The sequence below is a fragment of the Idiotropiscis lumnitzeri genome, chromosome 8 (assembly GCF_059441095.1).
Source record: "Idiotropiscis lumnitzeri isolate Australia: NSW breed Sydney's pygmy pipehorse chromosome 8, RoL_Ilum_1.0, whole genome shotgun sequence".
NCBI lineage: Eukaryota > Metazoa > Chordata > Actinopteri > Syngnathiformes > Syngnathidae > Idiotropiscis > Idiotropiscis lumnitzeri.
In genome coordinates this window covers 7,811,549-7,838,863 of record NC_142398.1, presented here as the reverse complement: position 1 = coordinate 7,838,863, position 27,315 = coordinate 7,811,549, and the positions used below count along the sequence as shown (strand labels likewise).

The 27,315-nt window shown below is 41.5% G+C and overlaps 1 protein-coding gene across 3 annotated transcripts; it reads right to left on the bottom strand.

The window, feature by feature from the left end:
- Positions 1–668: 668 nt before the first annotated feature.
- Positions 669–25,676, bottom strand: dclk2a (doublecortin-like kinase 2a). 3 transcript variants are annotated; one of them, XM_088303080.1, is made up of 17 exons: positions 24,851–25,676; positions 21,312–21,649; positions 12,202–12,331; positions 9,760–9,858; positions 9,483–9,533; positions 9,162–9,244; positions 8,651–8,732; positions 8,201–8,309; positions 7,295–7,352; positions 7,095–7,214; positions 6,265–6,411; positions 6,060–6,193; positions 4,778–4,855; positions 4,565–4,661; positions 4,397–4,477; positions 4,207–4,320; positions 669–2,495 (listed from the first exon to the last, which is right to left on the bottom strand). In XM_088303080.1, exons 1-17 carry the CDS (start codon positions 25,263–25,265, stop codon positions 2,223–2,225), a joined length of 2,409 nt encoding a protein of 802 aa, XP_088159206.1. In that variant the 5' UTR covers positions 25,266–25,676; the 3' UTR covers positions 669–2,222. The 3 variants fall into 3 exon arrangements, with proteins under 3 accessions (XP_088159206.1, XP_088159205.1, XP_088159207.1); XM_088303079.1 differs by having other exon boundaries at positions 669–2,498; positions 24,851–25,675; XM_088303081.1 differs by lacking the exon at positions 9,483–9,533 and having other exon boundaries at positions 669–2,498.
- Positions 25,677–27,315: the final 1,639 nt, after the last annotated feature.

Genomic DNA, 27,315 nt, shown 5'->3' with positions numbered 1-27,315 from the left:
CTACGCGTACAAAACGCTGATTCACGCTTGATGCAAGCGTGACAATTGTGCCACAATTCTTAACTAATCAGGAGTCCAGACGCTAGCTGATTGTGATTGGCTGTTTACTGTCCAAGCGTAACTCAGAGGTGGGGTAAAATTAGAATAAAATAGAATGGCGACGTTATAGCGAACAACTACCATGGCGACATCTAATGAAGACGTAAATGCACAACTCAGAGAAGTGATTTTTCATTATTAAAAAAATAATGATAAAACAGAAAAAACATTTATAGAAGCACATATCACTAAATGGACTATGGTGTTGAATCAAAGATAGGTATTTGAAAAAAAATATTTTTAAATTATTAGTAAAACAATGAGAACCACTGTTAGTATTTGAGGCTTCCCGGATGTCGCACTGCTGTAAAATGTGATTGGACAGTAAACAGCCAATCAGAATTAGCACTAGTGTCCGACTCCTGATTGGTTAAGAATTGTGGCACAGTTATCATGCCTGCATCGCAAGAGTGAATCTGTGTGTGTTGTACGCGTGGCGGAGAGAAACCGCACGCGTAAAACCAATTTTGTGTGTACGCTTAGAGGGTCTTGTACAGGCGATACAAATTTTTTGTACACGGTATTTGACATTATGCATACGTAATTGTGGCATAAATCTAACGCCATAATTGTACAGCTGAATTTTTATTTTGGAATTAACAAGAACAAACGTGCAAGCATATTTGTTGTGCGTAAATAATAGTTCAGTGAAGAAAATGAAGCAAGAATGTGTTCAGTGATTCACAGTAAAGAAAAAGTTTCATTTTGTACAGTCAACATTTGTGTTTGTCAAGAAAAATGCAACACATAGGCGAAGCAGTTGTCAGAAACAGTGCTCATACCAATAAATATGAGTGCGGGTACAAACGGGGCAGCAAAATGTGATTGCCTCTTTCACTTCATAAAGTAAATAGTTTTCACTTTGTAGAGAATAATGCAACACAAATATGAAGCTGTTGTCAGAAACAGTGCGACTAAATACTCTTTCAAGGGGGAAAAGAAATTCTGCAAGTATGTCTCAATTACGTCTATTGAATTTTGCAAGTCAGGTGAAAAAACAGTGCTTTATCAGATCAGTGAGTCACAGGTAAGCAAAACTGTTCTTGAATGTTTCTGTTTGTGCTTGGAAATGAAATTCAAGACAGGTGTGAAGCAGTTGTGAGAAGGTGACTAAATATCAGTTCAGAGATTTGGCCAATAGTTTAATTTGACGAGATTGTTAGTTGCGACAGACGCTTGCCGCCCTCTTTCGGCCGATCTGCGTATTACAATCTCTATCGCTAAATACAGCTGGAGGAAGTACATCCGGAAAATGGACCACGATCACGCTCTTATTCGAATGTAAACTTTGTAATGACTTGTATGCTGGGTCAGTATAACTGCCTACTATCAACACTACACAACTTCAACAGCCTTGTCTGAATATGCAGCCAAGATCAAAAGTAAACACGGAAATAACTTTTTCTAATGCTGAAAAAATGAGATGATTAATTTAATAAAGTTTGACCCCCAAATTATGGAAATTGTTACCTTAACAATAACACTAAATATATTCAGGGAGAAATACCATAAAATCAAACTTAATGTGGATTAATAAAAGGGGGACAATTTATTATTTATTAAATATACTAACAATTATTTCTTGTTTAACTGTATTGTGTGGGCTATTTTTTATGTTGGGTTTTTACATAACTAGCCATTGATTTTATTTTCTAAGAAAAAGCTGCTATTTTATTCACACCCTACATTTTTCAGCATTGGGTTACAACTGTCTTCCAAAAAAAAGAATCATTTTGAAAAAGTCCCTTAAAATTCTACATATACTACTGTAAAATGAAGGGGAAATATTTTTGTGAATTATTGCTAATTTATAAAAAAAAAAAAAAAAAAAAATCCATTTCTTTGAGTAGAATTCTAAGGGTCAAAATCTTCCGACATCAATTTGGGAATACAGTTGTCCTACTAAAGCAAGGCGTTGTGTAGTCGTTTAAATACATACACAGTGTCACAATTCCGAAGCAAAATCTGCAATGTGTCGTGTATTAAAATTAATCCTGCTTCACAAGACTGCAAGAAAACAACATTCCGTCTGTTTCATCCTCTTGGGTCCTTCCTGAATAAATACAAACAAGTCTCCTTTGGCTCAGTACGCCCTTGCCGTGTTTTTTTTTTTTTCTTCTTCTTCAAACCCCCTCCACAAGCTCCTGGGCTGCCGCTGTTCCCTCAATAGCGGTGAAGCTGGGCGGCGATGGGGGCGAGGCGGAGGATAAGGGCGGCGTGGACGGAGGCGAGGGGAACGACAGTGGCAGGAAGACCACGTGTTTGACGGGACATTCGGGGGAGGTTGGGGACGACGAGGAGGTCGGGACACTTTGAGAAGCATCCTGGGTTCTGGGGAGGTCCGGTGATGGCGGCGGGTGGGCGGCAAGCTGAAGCATCTCCTTATCGAGGGCCGTCTTCTGGTACGACATGAGAAAAAGTCCCAGTAAGTTTTCAATGAATTGGAAGCATAACTGGTGTAGGCGTGTTTGGTTGAAGCCTCCATAGGATAGTTTTGAAAATCGTTTTATTAAAGAGATATTGTTTCTAATATGCTATTTTAATAGTCTGTATATGTTTTTTTTTAAATATAATTTTTAATATAACACCGTAATTTAATACTTGCATTATTACCTGCTAAATTATATTATACCATATGGAAAGCGCTTTGTTTCAGCTCCATCTGTTGTGAAAGGCGCTATAAAAATAAAATTGTATTGTATTAAAAATTTTCATTGCCATTTAGAGCCATAATTGGTGTCACTAACCACGAAAAGAGGTATGAGTTATACTAGACAATTAAGAAAAAAAATAAAAACATTGATTTAAAAATCAATCATGTAAACAATAATGCATCGTAAAATAAAATCAATTAATAATACACTGATGGTCACATGTTCTTACTATTGAAATATTACACATTTAATACTCAGTGTTTTTTAAAACATTTCAAAGTCCCACAGGTCAAATGGCCCAATCGGACTCTTTCTTCAGTTTGACAGCATCCCCAAACCCGGGGTGTTCCCCCCAATCATGGCACGCAAATGAGGGAGTCTCCAGGGGGAGCGCTCTTCAGCACACCCTCCAAAACCTCCAAAACGGGTGGGTACTGTGATCATTTCTGTTTGATGCATAAGCACAAACAACAGTCAGGACCCGTCTCCTCCTCCGAAGGCGAAGGCGTCCATCGGGTGAGCCCCATTGTACAGGCACCAAGCCTTTATTTGATTTGTATTATTTTTCAAATTTGTCAAGCAATGTTATGTAGTGGATTTTGAATGATTAATAACCAATAAAGATTTTTTTTTTAATTATTGTATTTGTATTTTTTTTTAAGTTTGCCAAATTGTATTAGTATTTGATTGTTTGAAAATTATTCAAACTGTTTTTGAGTAATGTATTTTTCTTACTTTTAATCGCTTGGAGGTTTATGAAATGTATTTTTTGATTGTTTTTTTAATTACGGAATGTGTATCTTTTCTTTGTTAATTTTGTTAAGTACAAGTACTTCAAATGTTTTTATATTTTTAAATGATTGCATTTTTAAGTGCTAGTTACATATTCTATTAATATTTATTATTGTATATTCAGTCATTTTGGAAGTGGCATGCTTTCCACAGTACTGTTTTTAAGGGAATAAAAGAATTTTGTCATCCCAAATATAACTCCATCACAGCTTCTCTTTTTCTCCACCAGATGGAACCAGAGTTCTGTTACAGTGAAGAGAAAAAGGGCAGCCTTTATTTATTTATTATTTTAATCATCTTACCTTGGCAGTGCAGCCATCCCTACAGATCTCACACAACGAGCAACATTTGAACGACAAGTGCGAATGTGACGATGACAAACAGGAGACGCTGGCAGGAAGTCAAGTGTAACGTCAAATCCCAGCTGACATGTTTTGAAGATTTTTGCGGAAAGTTGACATGAACGCTTATGTCAATTTCCAACAAATATGAACCACAAATTCCTATTTAATCCCTTTGGTAACCTTCGCAGCGTGACATTAATCTGACTGTGAGTTTTGCATCGCCTGATTGGAGGCCTCACATGGCCAAAAATTCACCAATTTGGAATTTTGAAGATTGGATTGACGTGAGGCTTAAATGCTTTGTAATGTTTTCTTACCATAATGAGCGAGCCAGCCGCTGTGGCATTGCCTTGCTTTGCTGTCGAGCTGAAGTGTGTCCTCAGCTTCCCTGTCACCTCGGCCTTCATGTTATTTTCTCCGTTGACATCCTCCTGCAAAACGACATCTCGTGAGCCAGCGGTGCCTCGCGCGCAAACGAACGTGCGACGCTACGAGCGAGTGAGCTACCGTCACCCAAGGGTGGGCCTGGACGTCCCGTGCCGAGTAGCGAGCCTCCGCGTTGACCAGCAGCATCTTGCCGATCAGGTCCTACAGGTGGATGCAGCACACAAACGCAACTCCAGTGGCTTTATAAAGCAGAATAGGTGCGCTCGTACGTCGTTAGATGAGCCTAACCTTGGCTGAGTCGGTGATGTTGTCCCAGTAAGGACTGGGATAGTCCAGTCGGCCCAGGAGAATTTGCTCAAACAGTTCCTCCTGCTGGTTGCTCTCACTGAAACACGCCAGCAAAAATAGTCGTGAATGTGCATGCAATAGGATATTACTGACCGTCAGCCACTCCACATGTGGAACTGGCTGACTTTTGACTCCTCTTCCCGTCGGACGCACCTTCGAAAAGGAGGGAAGCCACACAGCAGGATGTACGTGATGACGCCCGCAGCCCAGATGTCCACCTTGACGCCATAGCTGCAGACAAAGGCACAATGTTTTTAGTGTTTGCTTGATGTTTATTAAATAACGGCGGCGCTGTGAGATAAGAGTTTGGACAATTTTTTGCATTGACCTGCGAGTGCAAACTGGAGATGCCAAGTCAATTCACAATAAGCAGCCAGTTGTCAGATAAAAGGTTGCTGACTCACTAAACATAAAACTAAGGCACTTACATATTGTGTATTTAAAACAACATAGCTTTAACTTGTGAAAATGCCCGTTTAGTTTTATGCTAACAATCAATACAAGCGACTGGTTAGCAACGATAGTTGCGGTATTCAAAACAACGGGTATTTGAACACAACCAATTCAGCAACACATTTAGATAAATAAAACAATACTCACAGGCATGTATTATTTTATATTCCTCCTCTATTCTCAAAGTGTGGTGCTTCTACCACTGGTGGTATGAAAAGAACAACTCAATTAAATGTTAAAGCTGCCTAATGGCACAGTGGCTTGAACTTTTTTTTGTCATTTATATTATCTTTGTTAAGTACATTTCAGTTGTATTTTCCATTTGAGTTAACAAACACTTGCATTTAACATTTTTGAACTGTTAGACTGCTCAATTTTTAAATCATTATTTAAGTACAGTTTTTTACTTACACAAACTACCTTACTTTACATTATTGTCTTCCAATGATATGGAACTATTTTTTTTTTAGAATTAAAGCTTCTGTTTAATTTTTGCAAAACGCTTAAGCTGCAGTATGTTTTCATTCGTCATGATAATGATTTTTTTAGGTGGTACTTGGAGTAAAAAGTTTGAGGTATGATCACGATTACAGCATTTTACTGAGTCACTTCGACTAGTAGTAGAGGACGACATTTATTCTTCATTGGCGTGTGCATGACTGTATTATACTGCCTCCCTGTGGCCAAAACTGGTACATCAAAAGGAACAGCACAAACAAGGGATTGCAACATTAAATCATTTTGCACAAACTGTTTAATTCTTTAAATTCTATTATTTTTGGTACTACTACTCTATGACGTCAAGTACAACATTTTGCAAAGGCTATTTTTCTTTATTTTAAAAACACACATTTTTTAGGGTGTGGGGGGGCTCGGACAGATTGATGGGGAAAGATGAATGTACTTTGATGAATGTGCCATATTCCTGTGAACAGTGTCGTTTGTTCGCAAATGGGCGCAACTACAAGACGAAGCAACTCACCCAGACTCTGCAATGATTTCCGGCGCCACATACGTGGGTGTTCCACACACGGTGTACAAAGGACCTTCCACTATTGTCGCAAGGCCGAAGTCCCCGAGCTTGAGCGACTTAGTGCCATCGGGATTCTCAAAAACCTGACGAATAAACAACATTTGTGACCAGCGGGCGGTTGGACCAATGGCGATGTTATCGCAATCAAACTGACCAGAAGGTTTTCTGGTTTGATGTCTCTGTGAACGATGTTCATGTCGTGAAGGTACTGCAAGGCAGCGGCCAGGTTGTACACCATGACACTGGCGCTTCTCTCCGTATACTTGGCTGAGGACGTGATGGCGTCGAATAAGTCGCCACCCTGCAAAACACGCCACACGCTACCAGTTATTTGGTGTTGTGCAGACTAACAGATTTATCAACTTTACTTCTCCACAACGACAATGCTAAGTGAGGGAGAACTAGTAAGGGGAGAATTTTATTACATTTTGGAACCACACTGACAAATTGAATGAGAATGGTCTTTGATTATTTTCATTCATAATTGGCTTGTACCACAAGATAGAATCATAGCACCTCAAACAGAGGATCATTAATTTACACCATGCATCTTGCATGTACACAACCATGAATCCATGTTACGAATGTATTAAATTTTCCAACAGAAACCAGCTTCACGTGAGGCTCATCAGTTGCGTTAGGTAACTAAATAACATGCTAGCGCAAATAGTAACGACAAAGTACACTACACCGTTACATCAGGAGAAGTACTGGAGAGAGGAGAATCATATTTTCAATTTTGCTTCTGACTGTGCCTGAGGTGCATTCAAAGACCGCTGTCAAAACAGGACTTCTCTAACACTACAGGGAAAAAAACTATCTATGCAACAGAACAACAACACAAATAGTCCATCAGATGGCGCCAAAGTAACAGTTGTATTGCTTTGGCCTGAGCACAAAAACAGCAAATCACAGAAATTTCCAGCTATACATTACACAACCAAGTCACTGCTCTGCATTAAACAGTTCAAATCAACAGTGTACCTTAACCAGCTCCATAACAAGACACAGCTGCGAGGACGTGTCCACCTCCTCCAACAGCATAATGATGTTGGGGTGCTTCACCCGCCTCAGCACGGACACCTCATTCTCAATCAAGTGCTCCTGCCAAAGCACAGCCGCATTAAAGACAAGCGCAAGAATTAATTAAATTAAAATAAATAAATAAAATAATCAATAGCTACCTTGCCGCGGCACTTGGCCTTGTCGATGATCTTCAGGGCAAACTCTCTTCCTGTGGACCTGAGCAGACACACCGCAATTAGACGGCAGCCATAACCGTAAAAAGAAAAGCATGTGAAGGGCTCGCCAGGGAGCAAAGAGAAGGTTAATGGAGCAAAAGGAGAATTAGACGAATTAATGCAAAGACTCAGCAAAGAGCTCTGAGAATTTAATTGTCCCTTAAGGGGAAATTCAATGCGATAGTTTGCCCAAAAAACAAAAAAAAAAAGAAATTAACACGTGAATGCTACACTAGTGCGAGGTCGTTTATGCAATAGAGTGGCGTCTCACTCCACAAAAGGCAGCAAATAGTGAACATGTCATCAAAAAAAGTGGCTTCAAGCAATTTAATGCCATTGCAAGTTAGAGGTTTACTGATAAAACAAATATAGCAAAGAGAATTACTTGTTTTGTAATATGAACAAATAACTAGCGTCTCGTGTCTAAGAGTTCAATTAGCTTCATGCTAACATAAAATTGAAAACACCATTTGCACGCTAACTGTTAGCATTAGTAGTTGTGGTTTTAGAACCCTCCAAGCAATGGACATTTGTAGGAAAATGTAATATTCAAAAATATGTCCACAGAATATTTTTTGTTTCCACACAGACATTTGCAGTCATGCATGCTCACTTCATAACCCAGTCACAAAGTTTCAGTTGATGAGTTCCCTCTATAATTCAATCTTAAATCTTAAAAACCTTTTGTTGTTGTTTTACAGTGCAAGAGGAGAGCAGTGTTGCTAGTAACTATAATAATGACTTTTTCTTGCAAAGGAAGTTTTGACATTTAAATGAACATTTAGTGCTTTTGTTTGTTCTTTTGTGCTGCTTTCAGTCTGTACAACCGACTCATTTGGGTGAACATACCTCTCGATGCACTCTTTCACCACAGCAAAATTGCCGTCTCCGATGACTTTGCCTATTATGTATTTCTCCAGGACGGCAGACGAGGTCTGGTCGCTATGGTTACCGTTAACTGTTAAATTTAAGCACAGAGTCAACACACCACACGAACACCAGTTAGTTTAGACAGGATGGTCAGTCTGTATTGGTGAGGATGAGAAGAGAGCATAGGGAAGAGGTGAGGGAGAGGTGAGAAGAAGAACGTAATGAGCAGGAAAGGAATAGAAAAGACAGGAGAAGAGGGTATAGTATGCCATCTGGATAGAGAGAGAGGGATAAGGAGAGGAAGCAAGAAGATGAAATATGGAAGGATGAAAAGAGGAGAAATGAGAAGAAGAACAGAGGAGAGAAAAAGTCAGGAAACAAACGTGAGTGGACAAGAACAAGGAAAGGACATCAGGCGACGGGGCGTACCCTCTGGACTGGTTGTCTCCCCGTGGTGGTTGTTGAGCAAGCCACTGACGGTTGAATTGGAGCTGTGATCTGACTGAACCGTCTAAGGAACAAAAATCAGCATCTTTTAACTTTGTCTTCAATGAAATCAATGCAATAACCACCATGGCAACAGGAACCCGCCTGTCTTTCATTTGTATGCTTTTAAGACCACGTTTATTGACTTCAGTTGCGACGAAGACGGCCGCTTCCATGTCACTAAATCCTAAAATCCGTCTGTAATTCTTGACTTGGCCTATGAAGGGTGCCGCCTTTGCCAATTGGCTGCATCACCTCTTCTATGTCTCAATCCAGACGCTGTGTAGTCTGCAACTAGCAATAATCCAGCGTTAAACCAGATTAGCGTTTCCATGCGCCAGAAAATACTCAAACGTGCCATATGCGATACAGATTTTTGTTTTTTGTTTGATTTTTAAGTAGCTCAAAAGCATCGCATCACTGTCTTTGAACTCTCATTTTAAGCATGTCCTACCTTGAGACCAAGAAGGCTTTGGGGGCTGGTGGGCGACGGCGTGGTCGACTTGCAGGACCTCGCCGCGGCGATGTGACCGTTTACTGTGTGACGAAAGCAGTAACTCAGAATCAGAATCAGAATCAGAAATCCCTTTATTGTCATTGTACTCAAGTGTGCAACGAGATTAGAGAGCTCCCCTCTCCAGTGCAATACAACAATAATTCAGATAAATATATAAATTAGATAAATAAGAGAATAGTTAGCGCAATGGAAAATAATACTGAACTCGTGCTTTATCGTATATTTGTGGTTTAAAAAACAGCTAATAGCTAATCTCACCTGGAGATTTGGCAGCTGACTGACTGGTGGAGTAGCGTGTTGCACGTCTCGCTAAAACACAAGATGTTGCTTTTGAACAGGGGTGTCAAACTCATTTGAGCTCAGCGGCCACATTGAGGAAAATCTATTACCAAGTTTGCCGGATCAATAAAATCATGATTTATATGAATGAAAATCAGTCAGCGTTAATATTGTGAAGGGTAGCCCTATAGCGTTCACATTAACGAAAGAGAGAATAGCACGAGACAGCCTGCAAAAGCACCATGTTGTTGTTTACCTGCACCGGGAGACTTGCTGCATCGTGAAGGTGCAGGACTCTTATTCGTCCGATTGGGAGTGACGGAACGACCATATGACGACTTCAGCACTTTGCACTCTGCCAACACAAGACAATATCGATCACATTTTGTCGCTCAGAAAATGCGTCCAAAAACTGAGATCTGTATAACAGCAGATTAAAAAAAACATCTTTGTTGTTTTGATAAAACTGATGACACAAAAAAAAAAACAACACTTTCTGTAGAGACACGTAGGTTTTAGAATCGGCAACCACTGCTGCCACTGATTCCTAACCCAATACCTCAAACTGTCATCCTGATCCCACAGGAGACGGAGGGATGACCCAGCAATGCACTTGAGCATAGGTTTAGCACTTCCACTTTCAAGTTTAGTTGAATTGGAATTTCATTTCGATACAATATAAATTGCAAACATGACAAAAACTGGATTTCACTGTGGCTGCTTTTCCTTGACAAGGTTGCAGGGCTCTCCCCTGGGGGTCCTCATGTGTCCAAATAAGATTTAAGTGTGATGTGATGCCAGGACATGAATTTCACAATGTTTCGTCTGCTGTCTGGATTTCAACTGTATGTTGTTTTTCCTGTTTACAAAAAAACAAAATCATCTGTGATGTTTACAAAACAAAACAAAAATGTCCTCAATGGTTATGACAACAGGTCAGCTCGGTTCATATTAGGCTCTTTTGAAGAATCAAAAAGGCCTTTAATGAACACAACATTTACAGCAACGGTGTAGTTTGAAGTTGTTGAATAGTGGAAGTAAGAAAGATAACCACTGATAATGTTATTTACGACTTACTGACTTGTACTAACTGCACATTTATTTGGTAAAAGAAAGCAAGCCAAAGTATTTAGTACATTACAAACTCGAATTTAAGTAGATAAACTGTTTTTCATATTCATACTAATGGGCATGTCTTCTTTTTAAAAAATGACGGCTACTCAAAAGAGTGTTGCATGAAATTTGAAAATTGTCCCTTCGGATGGCGACGATCCACCGTCGTTGAGTTTCCTCATCCGAGGGAAGTCCCCAAAAACTAACTGCACTATTGAATTTAGCTGAAGCTGACATAAAGGCACACAGCAATGTTGAGCAAAAGTTCTTATTGTTCGCAGGTACTTCAATTTTGTCATTTTTATTTGCAAGTATTGTGACCAACTGAGACGTTGTCATCTGTCCAACTCTCAAGTTCAGCAGTGATCCGGAAGTAGTTGTTTTTGGGCAGAAGTCCCGCCTCTGCTGTGGCATGAACCCCATTAATGATTTAATTGCCTTTATTTCAGGATAAATCAAACATAGGGGTTTCAAACTCCAGTCCTGCATGTTTTCCATCTCTCCCGGCTGCAACACACCTGATTCTGAGCTGGATACTTATCATGCTTCAGATCATTTGAATAAGGTGGAAATAGAAAGCATGCAGGAAAGCGACCCTCCAGGACTGGATCTTGACACCCTGATAACCTATAATTCAAGACCAACACATTCATGTAAAAAAAAAAATTCAATACGTTTGCTTTTTTATTTTGGTAAAATATACATAATAAGAGGACCTTGAAAAACTAATTTCAAATTAAATTGGAATCACAATATAGAAAAAAAATGTTCAATTAAGATTATTTTTCGAAATTGTTCTAAGGTAGGCGGGCACAATGCATGTTCTCCCCGTGCCTGCGTGGGTTTTCTCCAGGTAATCCAGTTTCCTCTCAGACTCCAAAAACATGCTTGGTAGGTTGGTTGAACACTCTAGATTGTCCCTATGTGTGAGTGTGAGTCTGAATGGTTGTTCGTCTCTGTGTGCCCTGCAATTAGCTGGCAACCAGTCCAGAGTGCACCCCGCCTATAGCCCGAAGACAGCCAAGATGCGCTCCAGTACGCCTGCGACCCGCGTGAGGAGAGAAGCGGATTGACTAATGGATGGATGGATGTTTTAAAGTATTCAATGTTTACATAATTGAATACCCCATTGTCTTGGACTAGAATGGTGTGTGTCATCCGGTCATAGTTCTGCTGAAACAACTACAAGGAAAAAAAGGTGTAACAGGATGTCAACACTGGACTGAAATAAACTTTGATTCCTTCCCTCGATGGCACCTCATATTGGCAATACGTCCTGGTCATGTAACCCCGTCAACCAATCAATGAATGAACTTAAATCAATGCCTCTCTCTGAGTGTTAATCAAAACTGAGCCTTACGAAAACAAAATTCCACCACAAAAAAAACCCCAAAAAATAAAGAAGACAAACACAAATGTACACATTCACACCCACTACATGCTCTGTGGTCCACCACACAAAAGAAGAACTAGTGAGAAGAGAAAGGCGACTGTATTGGGGAGGTGGACAACAGCCGCAATAAGACAACACTAACGCTACAACAACACAGACGGACGTGTGTGTAATTAGTCGGAGAGGGCCTACCCGTCATAAAGGCTGTGGAAGCCTTACGGCTGTGATCCAATGCAAAGTCGTCATGGGCGTAGCGGTACTTCTCCGGGCCGCAAGCGATGAACACGTCGTCATCGCCGAAGAAGTCCTGCAGGCAAGTAATCTGGAACAAAACCACAACAAAATATGAGCATTTTTGTGCATCTTGCTATGATAAAGATGTCCGACCAATGTCATGTCGATAGGTGATATTGATGACGGGGGCTGGTTTCAAACTTTTTGGAATCGGCCCCTAAAATGGCCTCCTCAAAACAAAATAGACAATTTCCTTTTTATTTTCATGCCTACTGTTATGATAGCCAGGTATCCACAAAATTTCATGTGGATCAAGTGAGCCTTGATGGGTTTATGTAATTTTTAAGCACGCATTTGTAATTAGTGACTTGATCTTTATTAAATTAATTTATTTATTTTTTAAATCTAATTCAAGACGAGCAGTATAAATCGGGTAATAATTGGGTAGTTCTATTGTGGCAGAGCGACTTACAACTTATTTTTTCCCTCTGAGTTAAAACCAAAGTTATGATATATGAATTAAAAAACAAATTAAGAATTGACTGAATTTATTTTATTGAACAATACTCAGTTTTTTTTATCTTGCGCCCGACCAATATTACAGGGAGGGGAAAAAAATCAAATACTAAAACTAATAAAAAAATAAGCATTTTAAAAAAAAAATAAAAACAAACATGCTTGTCCAAAAAAATTATTAAAACTAACTGCATTTTAAAAATAACAGTCAAAACAAACTAACTATAATGAAAAATCTTAATGTTGCTGTTTTTAAATGTGATTGCAGAGAAGATGCGCAAAGCATCTATATCTGTCCCTCCGCTACTGTTGCACATGTAACAGTGGCAAGGAAGGGAGAGAGTGCAAAAGATGCGTTCAGTGATCCACCCCCACACGTTGGTAACCATGTCATCTAAATCGTAGGATGTTGGCGTGTGCAGTGTGGGTGTGTGGTGTCCTGAAAAAGGAAATTCCACTTCGAAAGGCGCAGTGGGATTGAACAGACTTAAATAGCTCATGTGGGCAGTGCACGCATTCGTCAATGCTACGAAACAGGACATAAATGTAGTGCATTCTCCAAACGAAAAGACAAGACCGTATGTTCTAATCAAGTCTTGACGATCTAGTACATGACTTCAGTGTACATTCCGTATTCAAGCGCACACACAGCAAACAATGACATGTTTGACATTCTTGGACTGGGTTGTGTGATTTTGTGTTGGAATTTGCTAGCTGAACGTCACACCAAAAGCGCCAAATGCAACGGTTGTCATGGCAACCAAAGCCCGCAGGGGTTGCGACCCTAATAGACACGGTATGAATATTACAACATTTACTCAGAAGGTCAACTTAGATCTCACAAAAATAAATACTGGTATTAGGTAAGTTTCATTAAAGACTCTAAAGCAGGGGTCACCTGCACGATGCCCACGGGCACACCAGGCAGGCCCCGAACACCACATGAGGCCTGTTCTAAAAACAGTTCAGTCATGCGACATGGTGGTTTCTGAGGAATGTTCTAGATGTGTTCATTTGAAATTGTAAACACGAGCAGAAGTTTATGGAAATAAAGTGATCATGATTAAAGGTTGGAATTGTGCATCAAACTAGTAGCATTAATCAGTACCAAGGAAATATGAAATGGGGCTTGGTTTCAAAAAGGCTGCTGACCCCAGTTCCAAACTGTCTGCAGTGTTTACCAAAACATGCATTCTGGATTCAATGAAAACACAAAACTGACTTCAGATGTTTTGGATATGGACGTATCATTCAGGCGGCACGGTGGACGATTGCTTAGCACGATGGCCTCAGAGTGCAGAGGTCGTGGGTTCGATTCCAGCCTTCCTGAGTGAAGTTTGCATATTCTTCTCGTGCCTGTGCGGATTTCCTCAGGGCATTCCGGTTTCCTCCTCGATTGAACGCTTTAAATTGCCCCGAGGTATGAGTGTGAGCGCGGATGGTTGTTCGTCTCTGTGTGCCCTGCGATTGGCTGGCAACCAGTTCAGGATGTACCCCGCCAACTGCCCGAAGACAGCTGGGATAGGCTCCAGCACCCCCTGCGACCCTTGAGAGGAGAAGCAGTACAGATAATGCATGGATGTATCATTCAAATTTCCTACCTACAACTATAGTCCACCTGGGTGGACAAATTCTGTAAAAGCAATGGAATTCTTATTCATGAAGTGAAACAATAAGTGAAGTCTCCGGAATATGCGCTTGCAAAAATAATAACCAAATTCAAGGTGCACTTTCCCATTCAGTCTTTGATCTCAACAACCACAGCGACTACATGTAATGTTTTTAAATTATGGATTTCTTGCCTGCACAATGTTCCAATTTGATTCCAGGTTGAAGAATCATGCTATGGTGAATTGTGCCACTAGCAAAGATTCAAAGTACACCTGCTGATAGAGACTTTGAACTCAATGACCCGCGGTCCAAAATTCTCAACAATCACTCGATCATTTGGAGTTTAATCAACAGAGAGAAACAATAGATGAAAGTTTGGGCAATAGCTGCTTGACAGAATGTCTGCCAATTAAGTCCTTAACCTTAACTACCAAACCTAGTTGGGGCCAGAAATGGATTTAAAATATGGAGTTTTTAGCATATACAGAAAAATTGTTGAAAGGTTTGAGGATGATATATTGAATTGAGCCCCTGACAAAAGAGACAAATTCTTCACCATTGCTACAACAAAATTGTCAAATCATGACCAGTTGTTCAAAGCTTGAGGACGACACTCTGAAATTGGCACTTGACAAAATGCCGACTGGATGTAAGGCTTAAGTTCTGATATGGTCTTCTGACTTCATCACCACGAGAGAGAATTTAATGAAATTCTCTGGAGATGTTGCCCGTATGGCCAAGATGAACGTGGACCGCATAATACAATCACAGACTGTGACTTTATCACCTCCATCTATGGTCAGATAGCGTTCACAACCCACTAAAAAATGGTGACTTTGGCCTCAACCTCTTCAGCCATCGTGTGCTAGCGAGTGTTCCAAATGAGTTCTTGCCTCGATGTGGGGCAACGATCCCCGACGGGCTGAAGACGACTGGTGTGGAACCGCAGCCCGTGCAAGTCAATTATGTCAAATTTTAGGTTACTCCCTGCCGATTGAAGCGAACATACACCCAAACACAACAATTGAGGCCATGACTGATCGATCGTACAGCGTGGGCAAACAGATCGCTTAAAGGGAGCGAGAGCCTCCGGTCATTAGTGTCAGTGACGGACGAGAGACGAGGGCATCATTGCGCGTACTGGATGGACAAGACAGTTGGAGGTTGGAAACGGATCAAAAGGGGGCCAACTTTGTCAGCCAGGATTAACCATCACGCCACCAGGAAGGTGGGCTGTAACATTGCTTGGAACGACGCCTTGTCGCATCAACTGCAGAGCAGTGCTTGTTGAGCCACGCATGACCGCAATGGCAGGGCAGGAGGACAACGAGGTTGCACATGATGTGGGATGGCAACGATCGGAGATCTTTTCCACTTTGTAGCATTTAAAGCCATTTTGTGACTTCATTTTCAATAAGGGTACAGTTCACATATTTTAGGCTCGTTTGATTTCTTTCAGTTTGAGATGAAAAATAATCTATTCTACCTGGGGCCTTCTGGGTCAGATTTTAGACAATGTAATTTAAACTATATTTGGGATGAGATTACTTATTTAACCAATCCCATTTCAAATTCACCTCAGAAGCCCAGCTGGCTCACAATCACATTGGAATTCTTCCGTCCCGATGGTTTGGTCTGAGCAATCAAAGGTCGACCAGCAAAAGAAGTCTGTATCGACCTGCGCACTTCAAATTAGAAGAATAGGAAAGTAATTCATTAATTAATCAATGTCATGCAATTTTAATCAAGTATTAGGACATATGGGAATTTCTTGACAATTATCTGACTTTTTTTTGGAGGGAAATTTTATGTGTCAAATGTATAAGTAGTATCGCTACTTGGTATCGGTATTGGTGACGACTCGAGAATTGAGTACTCATACTGGTATCGGTCGGTAAAAAACACGGTAATGAACATCCCACCATTTAGTAATTAGCATTTCTGGTTGATATCATGTATTTTATTTTATTTATTTGTTTTTGGCCTGTTATCAGATACTGATTCAAAACTGTGTGCAATTGGTTGTATTAAGGGGTGACTCAAATTGGTTAAGTCCCTGTTTAGGTTGCCCATTACAATTGCAGATATTCTCAAGTGGAATGCGATACCAATGCGAGACAGGAGACAAAGAACACAAATACAGTCAGAACTTATCGTTTGCAGAAGCGGAGACAGCCTCTTTCAGTACACCAAGGTCATCCAGCGTTTTGCTTCCCCTGCATTCCTTTTATTACAGTATGTCAGTATGTGTGCTATGAGCATGGCAGTACTTTTCTATTTCACTCTTGTTTCTAATAAGCACTGCAAGCAATGTGTTTCCATGTGATAACATATATAAATCATTCCATCAGTCCTCACTGAAGGCTCCAAAAACACAGACTGCTAGAAAGTCAACACAAAAGTTTCCAGAAGATCTGCTACGAATGGACATTCCTTGTCCTTTAATTTTGGCAAGCTGCAAATAAAAATGTCCACTTTTGTCTTCTATCCTGCTGAGGGACAGTTGTCGGACAACAGTAATAATACAGTTGCGTGGTGGGGGATCCGGTTCACCAACACGATGCCAACTGGTCTTGAAAAGAGCGTTTGAGAGGCTGTTGACATCACACAATAGCACACAATAGACGCCGTCCCCGTTCTTGGCCCCCACCCTTTCACGCTTTGTACACCCCCCTGCCAGTCATACCCCCAAAACAAAACGGTCTGTCTGTTGTCTGCTAGACTTTTGTGACTATTTGGAGTGTGGAAAGTCAACAATTTTAACAAAGATTAGAAAATGATCAATAACTTCAACTGGGATTGTGACAATGCAAATTTCTCAGGCTGGTGACCTAAATGCTGGCGCTTTAATCCTTACTTGGCCCTCAAAATTATCAGATGGCATCCTCATGCGATGCTAACCTCGCTAATCTGTCTGAGGCTGCCAGCGTGGCGCATTGTCACTCAACGTCAAGTGTGACGAACAATCACAAGTGAAACCATTGATGGTGCGCAAGCACAAGGGAACGGCTGCTTTTTCAGCATGTCATGGTCATTCAATGTCAACATAACCAAAATCCGACATTTCTTTGATGTCCAAAGCTGCTGGGAGCAAGAACATTGCCATTATTGACTAGTAATTAAGCGACTAATTTAGTGATTGGGGCTTATTTGAGCGAACTTCTTCTCTAAGACTTTGACAAATTATGAGCGCTGAGTCCAAAATATGGTGTCACAGGCCACTTATTCACAGATATCTCCTTCAAAATGGCTGCTTCAAACAAAATGGCTGACTTCTTTTCCAATCAGCAGTCCTAACCAAGCTAATTTTAAAACCACACCAAAAGCCCAAAGTGGTTTACAACCAAATGAAATTAGGACAGTGATGCTCTAATCAAAGCTTGTTGCATGAACTGAAGACGTTGAAACAGATGAAAAGTGAAACTTCTTGAAGACAAACATCCATCCAACCATTATTTTAGCCGCTTTTTCTCACAAGGGTCGCAGGTGTGCTGGAGCCTATCCCAGCTATCTGAAAGGCGGTAGGAGTGGTACACTTCAGACTGCTTGACAGCCAATCGCAGGGCACACAAAGACAAACAACCATCCACACTCACAATCACATTCACGGGCAATTCAGAGTGTCCAATCAACCTGCCATGTATGTTTTTGCAATGTGGGAGGAAACCGGAGTACCCGAAGAAAACCCGCGCAGACAGGTTGAGAACATGCTAACTTGACACAGAAAGAGCCGAGCACCTCTGTGCTGTGCGATCATCGTGTTAACCAATCACCCATGCCGCCTTAAGACAAACAATGCAGGGAAATAATAAAAAGTTTGGGGACCACTATCGTAAATGGATACTGAACTTTTGACCAACAAACAGGATCTGTGTGCGTTGCTTTAGTCAGAGGCGACAAACTACAACAAACTGCATGTATCTAAAAAGAGAGAGGAGCTCTTCCAGGGTAGATGTTACTCTGCATTTCTTGTTAGGGTTGAGGTTCTCTCTTAAAAGCGGTGGCTGATAAGAAACAAGAACCATTAACATTCAGTCTGAAGAACACAAGTCAAGACAGAGCAGTATAGTGTGTGCGTGTGTCTCCCCCAATACACACACACAGACCCCCCCATACCCCCCCACACACACACACACGCACACGCACGCGCACATGCACATACACACAACACCTGACAGCTGAGCTTGGGCGCTCTCTTCCATCTTATTGTCCTAATTATCCGGTGATGGCATGGAGCCCCAGTAAAAAGTGGGCAGGCGGGGCATGTGTGTGACACCCTGCTACTGTTGTGGGTGGGTCTGCAATGGTGAATGCAGGCCGGGTGGCTGAGGCCTTTTTTCTTTTTTTTTTTTTAAGGAGGAGCAGATGGCAGGCTGCAGCTGGGGGCGTTGGCCCTAGAGAGTGTGTTGTACGCGGCATTTATTGGGTGACTGAGGGCGCAAGCAAAGCGCTTTTCGAGGAACATAAAAAGCACCCTTTTGGACTCTTTCAGCTGATCGTTATTGGACAGGTATACGAAGTGACTGTTTACTGTAGTATGAAATGTTGGTTATATACCGTAAATCCATTCTTTAATCTGGCTCACCAAATATTGGCATCACCAAGGTTCTGCCCTAATTGTTTGATCAATCGAGCAATTTTGATTTCCTTAAATTCAATTCATTAAAACGTCTTTGTTCATTTTGTATGCTTAGCAGTATTAAATAAAGCAAAACTGGTTCTAAATCATAAGACACGCCATATTCTCTACTGTTCAATATAGGGGTGTCTCGATTCGATATTCGTGTCGGATTGCGGTCCGATATCTGCCAAAAACACAGTATCGGATTTTATCTGTCAGCATCTAAAATCTCTAGATTAGCACTCATAGACAAGCACTCCATTCCTAAATCCACTCATTATTTTGCCACAGAGAGATAGATAGATAGACAGACAGAAAGACAGATAGATGGATAGTTAGACAGACAGATGGACCGATTGAGACCGACCAACGGACCCGACCCGTCAGACCGACAGGTCTGACAGACAGACAGACAGGCTGATAGACAGATAGATAGATTTTGTTTTTCTCCAGGAATGGATGTGTGGAGTAGTAGCACTCATGTCATGAGACTTTAATTACGAGTTGCAGATGGGTGGATTACAACCAAGACGGTGAATTAACAAGAGGGGCAAGATGGAACGAGGAGGGCGTGAACTTAATTTTTGCACATGACAGAGGACTCAAACTGTATTCATTAGTGTCTTGTTGACGTAAGTGTGGCGATTAATTGCATGTGTGCTGCATTAAATGTGTCTTAATTACTAAGACTGCTGAGACAGCTGAAGGTCATGAATCACGGTTTACATCTGCTAGTAAACTACTCAAAATGGACTGCATAGGCAATTGGCTGCGACCAACAGAGGCGATCATAAGACACTCTTGTTTAAAGTCTGACCAAGAACAATGTAGGCAGTTGAGCTACACTCATAATTTTGCTCCACATTGGCAGGGAAAGAGGTGTTCAGAACAACCTGAGACATTCTTTAGGAAATTCAAAGGTTAAATTGGACATCCGGGGTGAACCATCTTCTAAAACAGGCGTGGGCAAACTACTGCCCAGGGGCCCCATGCGGCCTGTTAAACGTTTTAATCCGGCCCGCCGAATTTGAAAAAAATTAAAATCAATAAACCTTATTAATGTTTTATTTTCTAAATACTGTGGTTTTTCAAAGACATATATATTGTTGTAATGCTTTTGTTCACTTTCATTTAAAAATAAATTTAACAATCCATCTGTTCCTGGTCCGGCCCTCTGTCAAGTTTTAGAACCCATTGTGGCCCGCCAATCAAAAGGTTTGCCCACCCCTGTTCTAAAATGAAGCTGATTTCAGGCAAAACTGTCGATGATTGGTTGAAATTAACAGACTCAAAAGAGTGAAGACTCAAACTGAACTGACCAAAGTCATGTCATGTCATTATCCACACCGCTTATCCTGGACAGGGTCGCGGGAGGTTGCTGGAGGCTATCCCAGCTTACTACGGGCGAAAGGCGCATTACACCCTGAACTGGTCGCCAGCCAGTCACAGAGTAGACATACTGAGTGGGAACTGAACCCACGCTGCCCGCACACAACTCGGGCGAGTGTACCACTACACCATCAGTGACTAACTGACCAAAGTCTTGTGCAAAATTCAAACAAGAGTCTAAAACCAAAGCTTTCCTGTATTATCTATTTTATTGTACAGATTATCTGTCATCTTTAAAAGATTAACATCAGTTATAATCATGTGGTGTGGGATGTGTCAAGAGTTTTTTACTCGCCAATCTGGTTGGATACTGGTCATGCCGACAATCAGAAAGGTTAAACTACAGGAATCTGGTTTGGGGGAATTAATATTTTGTAGCACGTACATTGTGCTGTTTTGGTCATCCGTAGTACACCCCACACTAGAAGAGCGCTAAATGCACACTTGCTGATTATTGCTTGTCATGTGTGGTGTTTAGGATTTAGAAAATAAGCAAAACAACTGTGTGACATAGAACACCTTTGTAACTTTTTTTCTGCCTTTTAACCATCTCACTGTTCTGTGTGTTATGACAAAAGCATGTCAAGGCCATGTTATTGAGATAAATGGGAGATTTTTGTTTAAGGCGAAGTTCACACTGTCTCTTTCCAGTGGCCACGGCAGCCCAGTTTCAGACCATCAATGGGAATAAACTACTGTTATATTATCAAATATTTATTGAGCGTCGGTGTACACATGGCCCCTCATGCTGACACCGACTCTGCGGCCAGGCCAGGCAGGGATTCATTCGTCTTTGCCAGCTCAACAAACCTGCTCCAAAGCTGCCTGCTGTCCGCTTTTCATCCATGGAAACCATGGCTGCCATGGCCCTGGCACCACATTGCAAACATGGCCTTGAACACTCAATCAGGCATTGAACAAAGAGGCTTACCTGCTTGCCTTGCAGCGTGTACAGCCTCTTGACGGCACCCGAGTCCAGCTTGATGGCGTCCGTGATGTCGGTGAGCACCTGCTCAAAGGAATGCGCCGTCTTCCTGTTGAGCAGGACGCGCACGGCCTTGCGCGGTTTGACACCACTACGGACCACCGTGACCAGCTTGGGCTTGATGAAGTCTTTGGGCTGGCGTTGCTGCTCACCCCTCGGCGTCACCAGCGACGACAGGGAGCGCGACGTGCCCGTCTTGCTGCCCACGGCCCAGTTGGGGTTAACGTTCTTGGCGTAGTCTACACGACGGAAGGGCTCGTTGGAGGCGCAGACGTAGCTTTCTCCTGGAGGGGAAAAGAAAGGCAGTTGGATGCAATCTGGTATCTGGTTGTGGATCATTTAGTATGGGGCCACAGAGAAAATTAAAAAAAAAAGTTTGTTTATGCACATCATGTAACCTATTTCCTAGGTCATGTGTCGTAAAAGCAAGAAGAGAACAGGACATTATTTCGCACTTCTAAGGAAGCGAGAACTACAAACCTAACGGCTAACATATGCTAAAATCAGGAGATCACCCAGGCACTAACACGTACCTCATTAGAAGGCCAAGTATCGAACCACGTCAACAAAAGGCAGGCTCTGCCTTTTCAACATTGGCCTGCAGAGCTGCTGCACTGGCCTTCATCCAATGCAAGATTTTCTGCCAGCATTCCAGCTGGGGAGTGGACACGCAAATATTTCCCCCTCAGAGCTGGGGCAGAATGTGACCCTGGCAGTTGTGCAGTCTGATGCGGTGCTTGATCTGATCCACAAGCTACAGCTGATCAGTCCAGCTCTGATCAGGTGATGTGCATGTGGAAAGCAGTTTAGAATCAGCGCGCAGTATAATCCTTTCAAACGGACATGCTGAGAGGCTATGAAATACAGACTCTGACATTTCCTAATGTGCGTCAGGAGGAACGAACAGAGCTTGTCGGTGGAAGAAGGCCATTTGTGACAAGGTCTCCCTTGATACTTGCTTTATTCAGCTTGCTAATTATATAGCTAGGCCACAGAAGGAGGCCGGGGACGATTATGCGGCTGTCAATTAACTCTTGGGGTGTTTGGCTCATCCAGCAACATTGTGACGATGCGCTTTAGGGGCCATTGATGTCTATTCACCGAGGGGTTACTGGATCTCAGGTGCAGCAAGGGGAGGTGTCGCCTACCTCCAGTCGCCCTTGGCAGACAGGCTGCTGTCATCATGTGGACGACAGATGTGGTCAAAAGCAGCCCGGCAGAAGGGAACCAAAAAACTGTTTTTAATTCAAGGTTGAGGTCCCACCAAAACATAGTGGTTTGACAATCGAACATTTTCAGGCTGCATTCCAGGAGTGAATCCTCTTGAGGGCGTCCACCAAATGTTTGATGCGTGCATAGACTCCAGAGAAGTGCTCACCTTTGATCCCTGAACCGTAAAGCACTCAATTGAACCATTGTCATAAATGAAGAGTTGGCTTGGACTTGTACTAATGATTGGTCTACACCCAATTTACGCTGACGTGGAAAGGGGTGAAAAATGGACTCAAATTTGATTGAAACAGACTTAATAGTTCCAGTGTCAGAGCACGCCCAGGTGGGTTTCCAGGAGTCTGCAAAAAAGTTGCTTTTAAAATAAGTTTGAATCAAAATTTAAAACAGCCTTAATAAATGCTCTCTGTTCTTTTCTGTACTATGACAGAAGAATGTCAAAGATTCTCAACACTTGTCTCATTCTTGTTGAAATCACTCGGTATCAGGACGGTGCTTCTGCCTCAAGCAAATGCTGAGTAGGGTTTTTGTTACCATAACAACCAGACTCAGAGCTAGGACACCATCATGAAGCAACGACTATTCAGTGATGTCAATTTGTATGGCACCCTGAGTGAATATTTAAAATAAAAACAACCAGGACGGGCAATAAATGTATCGGGTTTCAAAAGGTGTTATTGGAGACGTTAGCCCCTCTGCATCCACACTGCTAATGAGTCAAAGGCCACATTACCGAATTTAACCATCAACACCACTCCATACACCCCACACCCCACACACACACTACAACGCCCAAGCCCCTACCCCCACCACAGCACAATTTTCACCAGAGTGGCAATGTCCAGCTCAGAAATGCTCTCCGTCAGGTTTCAATGCAAAAAACTGAAAAAAGCTGTTGACAGGCCTCAATCAATGACAGCAAACTGAAGAGGTTGGTAGTCGGCCCATCTGAACTTATTTGGATTTCTTGTAAGCTCTCTTTTCTTTTTATTGCAGTCCAGAGGTTTCACAACTGTAATTTCGATCATAAAAGTGAGTTGAGCCAGAAAAGTTGGCTAAAACTTTGTTATGGAGGAAGCACTGAATTGACGGGTGTTTAAATGCACTAGGGAAATAACATTTTATCGCCAAACAAATTGCTTCCCAAACAAAATTAAGACCACTTAAAGCGGAAAGCACCATTGACTGGGCCCTTGCACCACCTTTTCAGCAAATGTTGACATCAATTCCATGAAAAGCGTGCATAGTAAACAGTGCAATTTATGCAGTGTATATATATATATATATATATACATATATATATATAAATATATATACATATATATATATCGACCAGAGATGAATGAAACAGCTTGACTAATCGTTACCTAGATAAAATCTATCCTGCCAATCTAAAAATAGGTATGAACATATATTAAAACGTTATTCATTTGGTGATAGAGACTCGCCTGCGGGCTGCAAATTGCAAAAATCCATGTTGAACATGGGTGTTATCCACCCCGCCTAAAATAATACTGAAAAACATTGAAAACAATGATTAAGCGATATAGGTGAATTTGCAGGTGCCAAATCACTTTAAGACTTTGGATATGAATCATTCAGTCGTTTAGTTTGTGTCATGTCTCTGATCAGCTATATGGCTACAAAATTAAAGTCATTTAAATGTCAACTCTGCGGCTTTAAAAAAGTCTCCAGTATACTTGCAAGAACCAGCCTTCTCATGTTGTTTGTACTTGGTCCAGATTTTAGACACAACTGACTGTGAACAACCAACATATTTTGCAGCATTGCTCGATGATTTACCTTCTTTAAGAAATGTAATCATAATCCTAGTGTCAACTGTCATCTCTCGTGGTGGATCCATGATTTATGTCTGTCCACTTGGTGCAATAGCTGCTAACCGGTAGATCTTATCTGAAGTGTTAAATTTATGTTTGGGGATTGGCAATTTACAGGGTGATTCCCACATCCTTTTCCTCCAAATCGAGCGATTGCATATTTCTTTTTTTATTAATACCACTTTTTTATATAGTTTTCATGTTTCTTAAAGCCAGAAATTTGTTTGTCATGTCTGTGATTCATTTTATTTTTTTTTCTACAAATTTAAACAACTGAATAAGATCCTCTGGGACTGGTGATTCCATGATTTTTGCAAGGGGTTGAACTTAAACACCTTAAAAAGTGTCCACATTCATAAGCTTTATGGTATTCCTTCTCACGACGAGACTCGCTTTCTGGAGTCCCCACCGCCTTACCCTCCACCAGCTCTTCCAGGCTGCTGATCTTCCTGCCCCCGTCCAGGGCGTATAGCATCCGCACCCCCTGCGGCAGGTTGACGTTGTCCGACAGCGAGCGCGTCAACTCCATGAGCAGCGCGTCCATGGAGCGGAAGCGGTCGGAGGACACGGCATAGACCAGGCCCTTGAAGTACTTGTCCCCGTTTCGGTAGAAGCGAACTTTCCTGGCCTTCTTCTCGGACGTGAGCGACTGCAGGGTTCGGGTTCGGTAGAAGCTGCAGTGCGCGCTATGCGCAGGACTGGCCGTCAGCCCCGCAGCCCGGGAGGAGCCGCCGCCGCCGCCAGCGTGTGAGCCCGCAGCCCTCGGGGTCCGGTGCGGCTTGCTGTCGCGCTCCTCAAAGTGCTCGAATTCGATGCTTCTGCTCAGCGACATTTTGTCTTTTTAGCTTGGAGAGTTTTGAGTCCAAACCAACTTTTCTTTGACGATTTGAGAGCCAGAACTTGCCACAAAACGAGTACAAACACGGCTCAAGTGAGTTGCATCGACATCTTTAGTTGCCCTGAAGATGACGAAGTTGGTAAAAGGAAACGTTGACAAGGTTCGAGTGGAGCTCCATCCACTCGCTGTGGTTCCTCAGCGGACAGCGAGGCGTCAAATGTGTCAAATCGATGGATGGATGGATGGATGGATTAGCGTGCGAGGAAGGAAAGCCCGGAAACCTAGCCTCTTACTCGTCGCAGGGTCCTAATGCCCCCTGATTTTGTACAACGACCCCCGCATACTCGCCGTTTGTTATCCGCGTTTTAAAAAAAAATATGTACAGTATATGTTATAATGTAAAATGACGACACATATCTTTGGAAAATTATGATTCTATTCTTTCAAAAATAAAACAATTTTCATTATATTTCTCTTAAAACCTAAACTTTTTAATTAAAAAAATGCAATTATTATCCTTGTCTGGTCTTTTTCCTTGGGAAGCCCAACTTTTTCTCCTCAAACCAATTAAACGTTATTCTCATTATATTATGTATGGCCTTATTTTTTAAATATTGTTTTTATCTTATGCTATAATATAATTTTACAAACATAACATATTTTATGTTAGATTTGTTTTTCTTGAAAAACGAACTCAACCCTTTAAGTAGAACAAATAAACTAACAATTACACCATAGAGTGTGACGATAGTAATTAAGAAAATATTCATACATGTACATTTGTGTTTTTCAGTCAAGTAAGTTGCTATGCCACCCACATACTTCCAAGGACGCCCACGGAAATCTTCCCGTCCAAAGCCAGCTGTATCGGATGTGCCGCGTGAGGCAACTGCAAGGGAGGAAATGAGCGCGCAGAAAGCAGATTGGAGCACTTTTCCTGCAGCCAACAGGATATCCTGTACAGCAAGATGACAAGCGTCCCAATTTCCTCTATAAACAACAAGTAGGTCGGAGGAGAAATCTTCAATGTCACTTCCGTGTTCCCTTCACTGCATACACTGAAATTATAATATCACGAAGGACTAAGGACAGTAATCATTATTTTTCAGGCTTTGTATAAATTAAACAATACAGTTATGAAACATATCGCCAGTTTCAATCTCAGTTGCATTTCCAAACCCCTCAAATTATTGAAACAGTGAGATCCAATTCTAAACATTCAGTAAAAAAAAACAAAAAAAAACACTCTTTGAAAACGTTAGGCATTCCTCAGGTGCTATTCGTGAAACTTATTTAATTGTCCAGACTGACCCCCAGACTAAAACACTATAGAACATTCATTTTTACCATCTTAAGTGGAAACTAAAGAGTGTATTACTCAGTGGAGGCTTCTGGCTTGTGCGATGTGTGGTCGGACGGGACAGCATAGTGTAAAAAAAGAAGAAAAAAAAAAAAGAAAAGTGTTATTATTTTGCAATCATTACACAATTGAATACCATTTCAGGCAAATGCGATGATAGCGTGGGTCAATAGATGTCAACTAATTTGCCCCTGGATTGACATATACTGTAAATTACAACGTGTGCGTGTGCCCGCGCGCACGTGAGTGTGCGTATATGCGCGCGTGTGTTCTCCCACTGGGTGCTATTCAAGCCTGATGTTGGTTGCATACAACGCTAATGCCAGTTACATCACTGCTTATTATACTCTCCATTTGCAGTTGTGACTACACATCTGCTGTCATTCCGCTATTTCACATTGTCTCGTGTCGTAAATTTGACTTCAAGTGCTATTTATGCTCGCGTTTATCCAGTATCGTTCATATGCAATATTTGTCTGAGCAGAAACTCTAACTCGAAAGCATATCCTCTAGCGGTCTCTAGTGTCCATTTTAAGACATTGCCAGAATGAAACCACACATACAGAGAAATGTGAATATCGAATTTACAGATACCTATTGCATTTACTTGGGGAAAAACATTTTTTCCTGATTTTCAAATTTTATGGGAGGGCTTTGCTTTTTTTAATAATATTTTTTAACTGT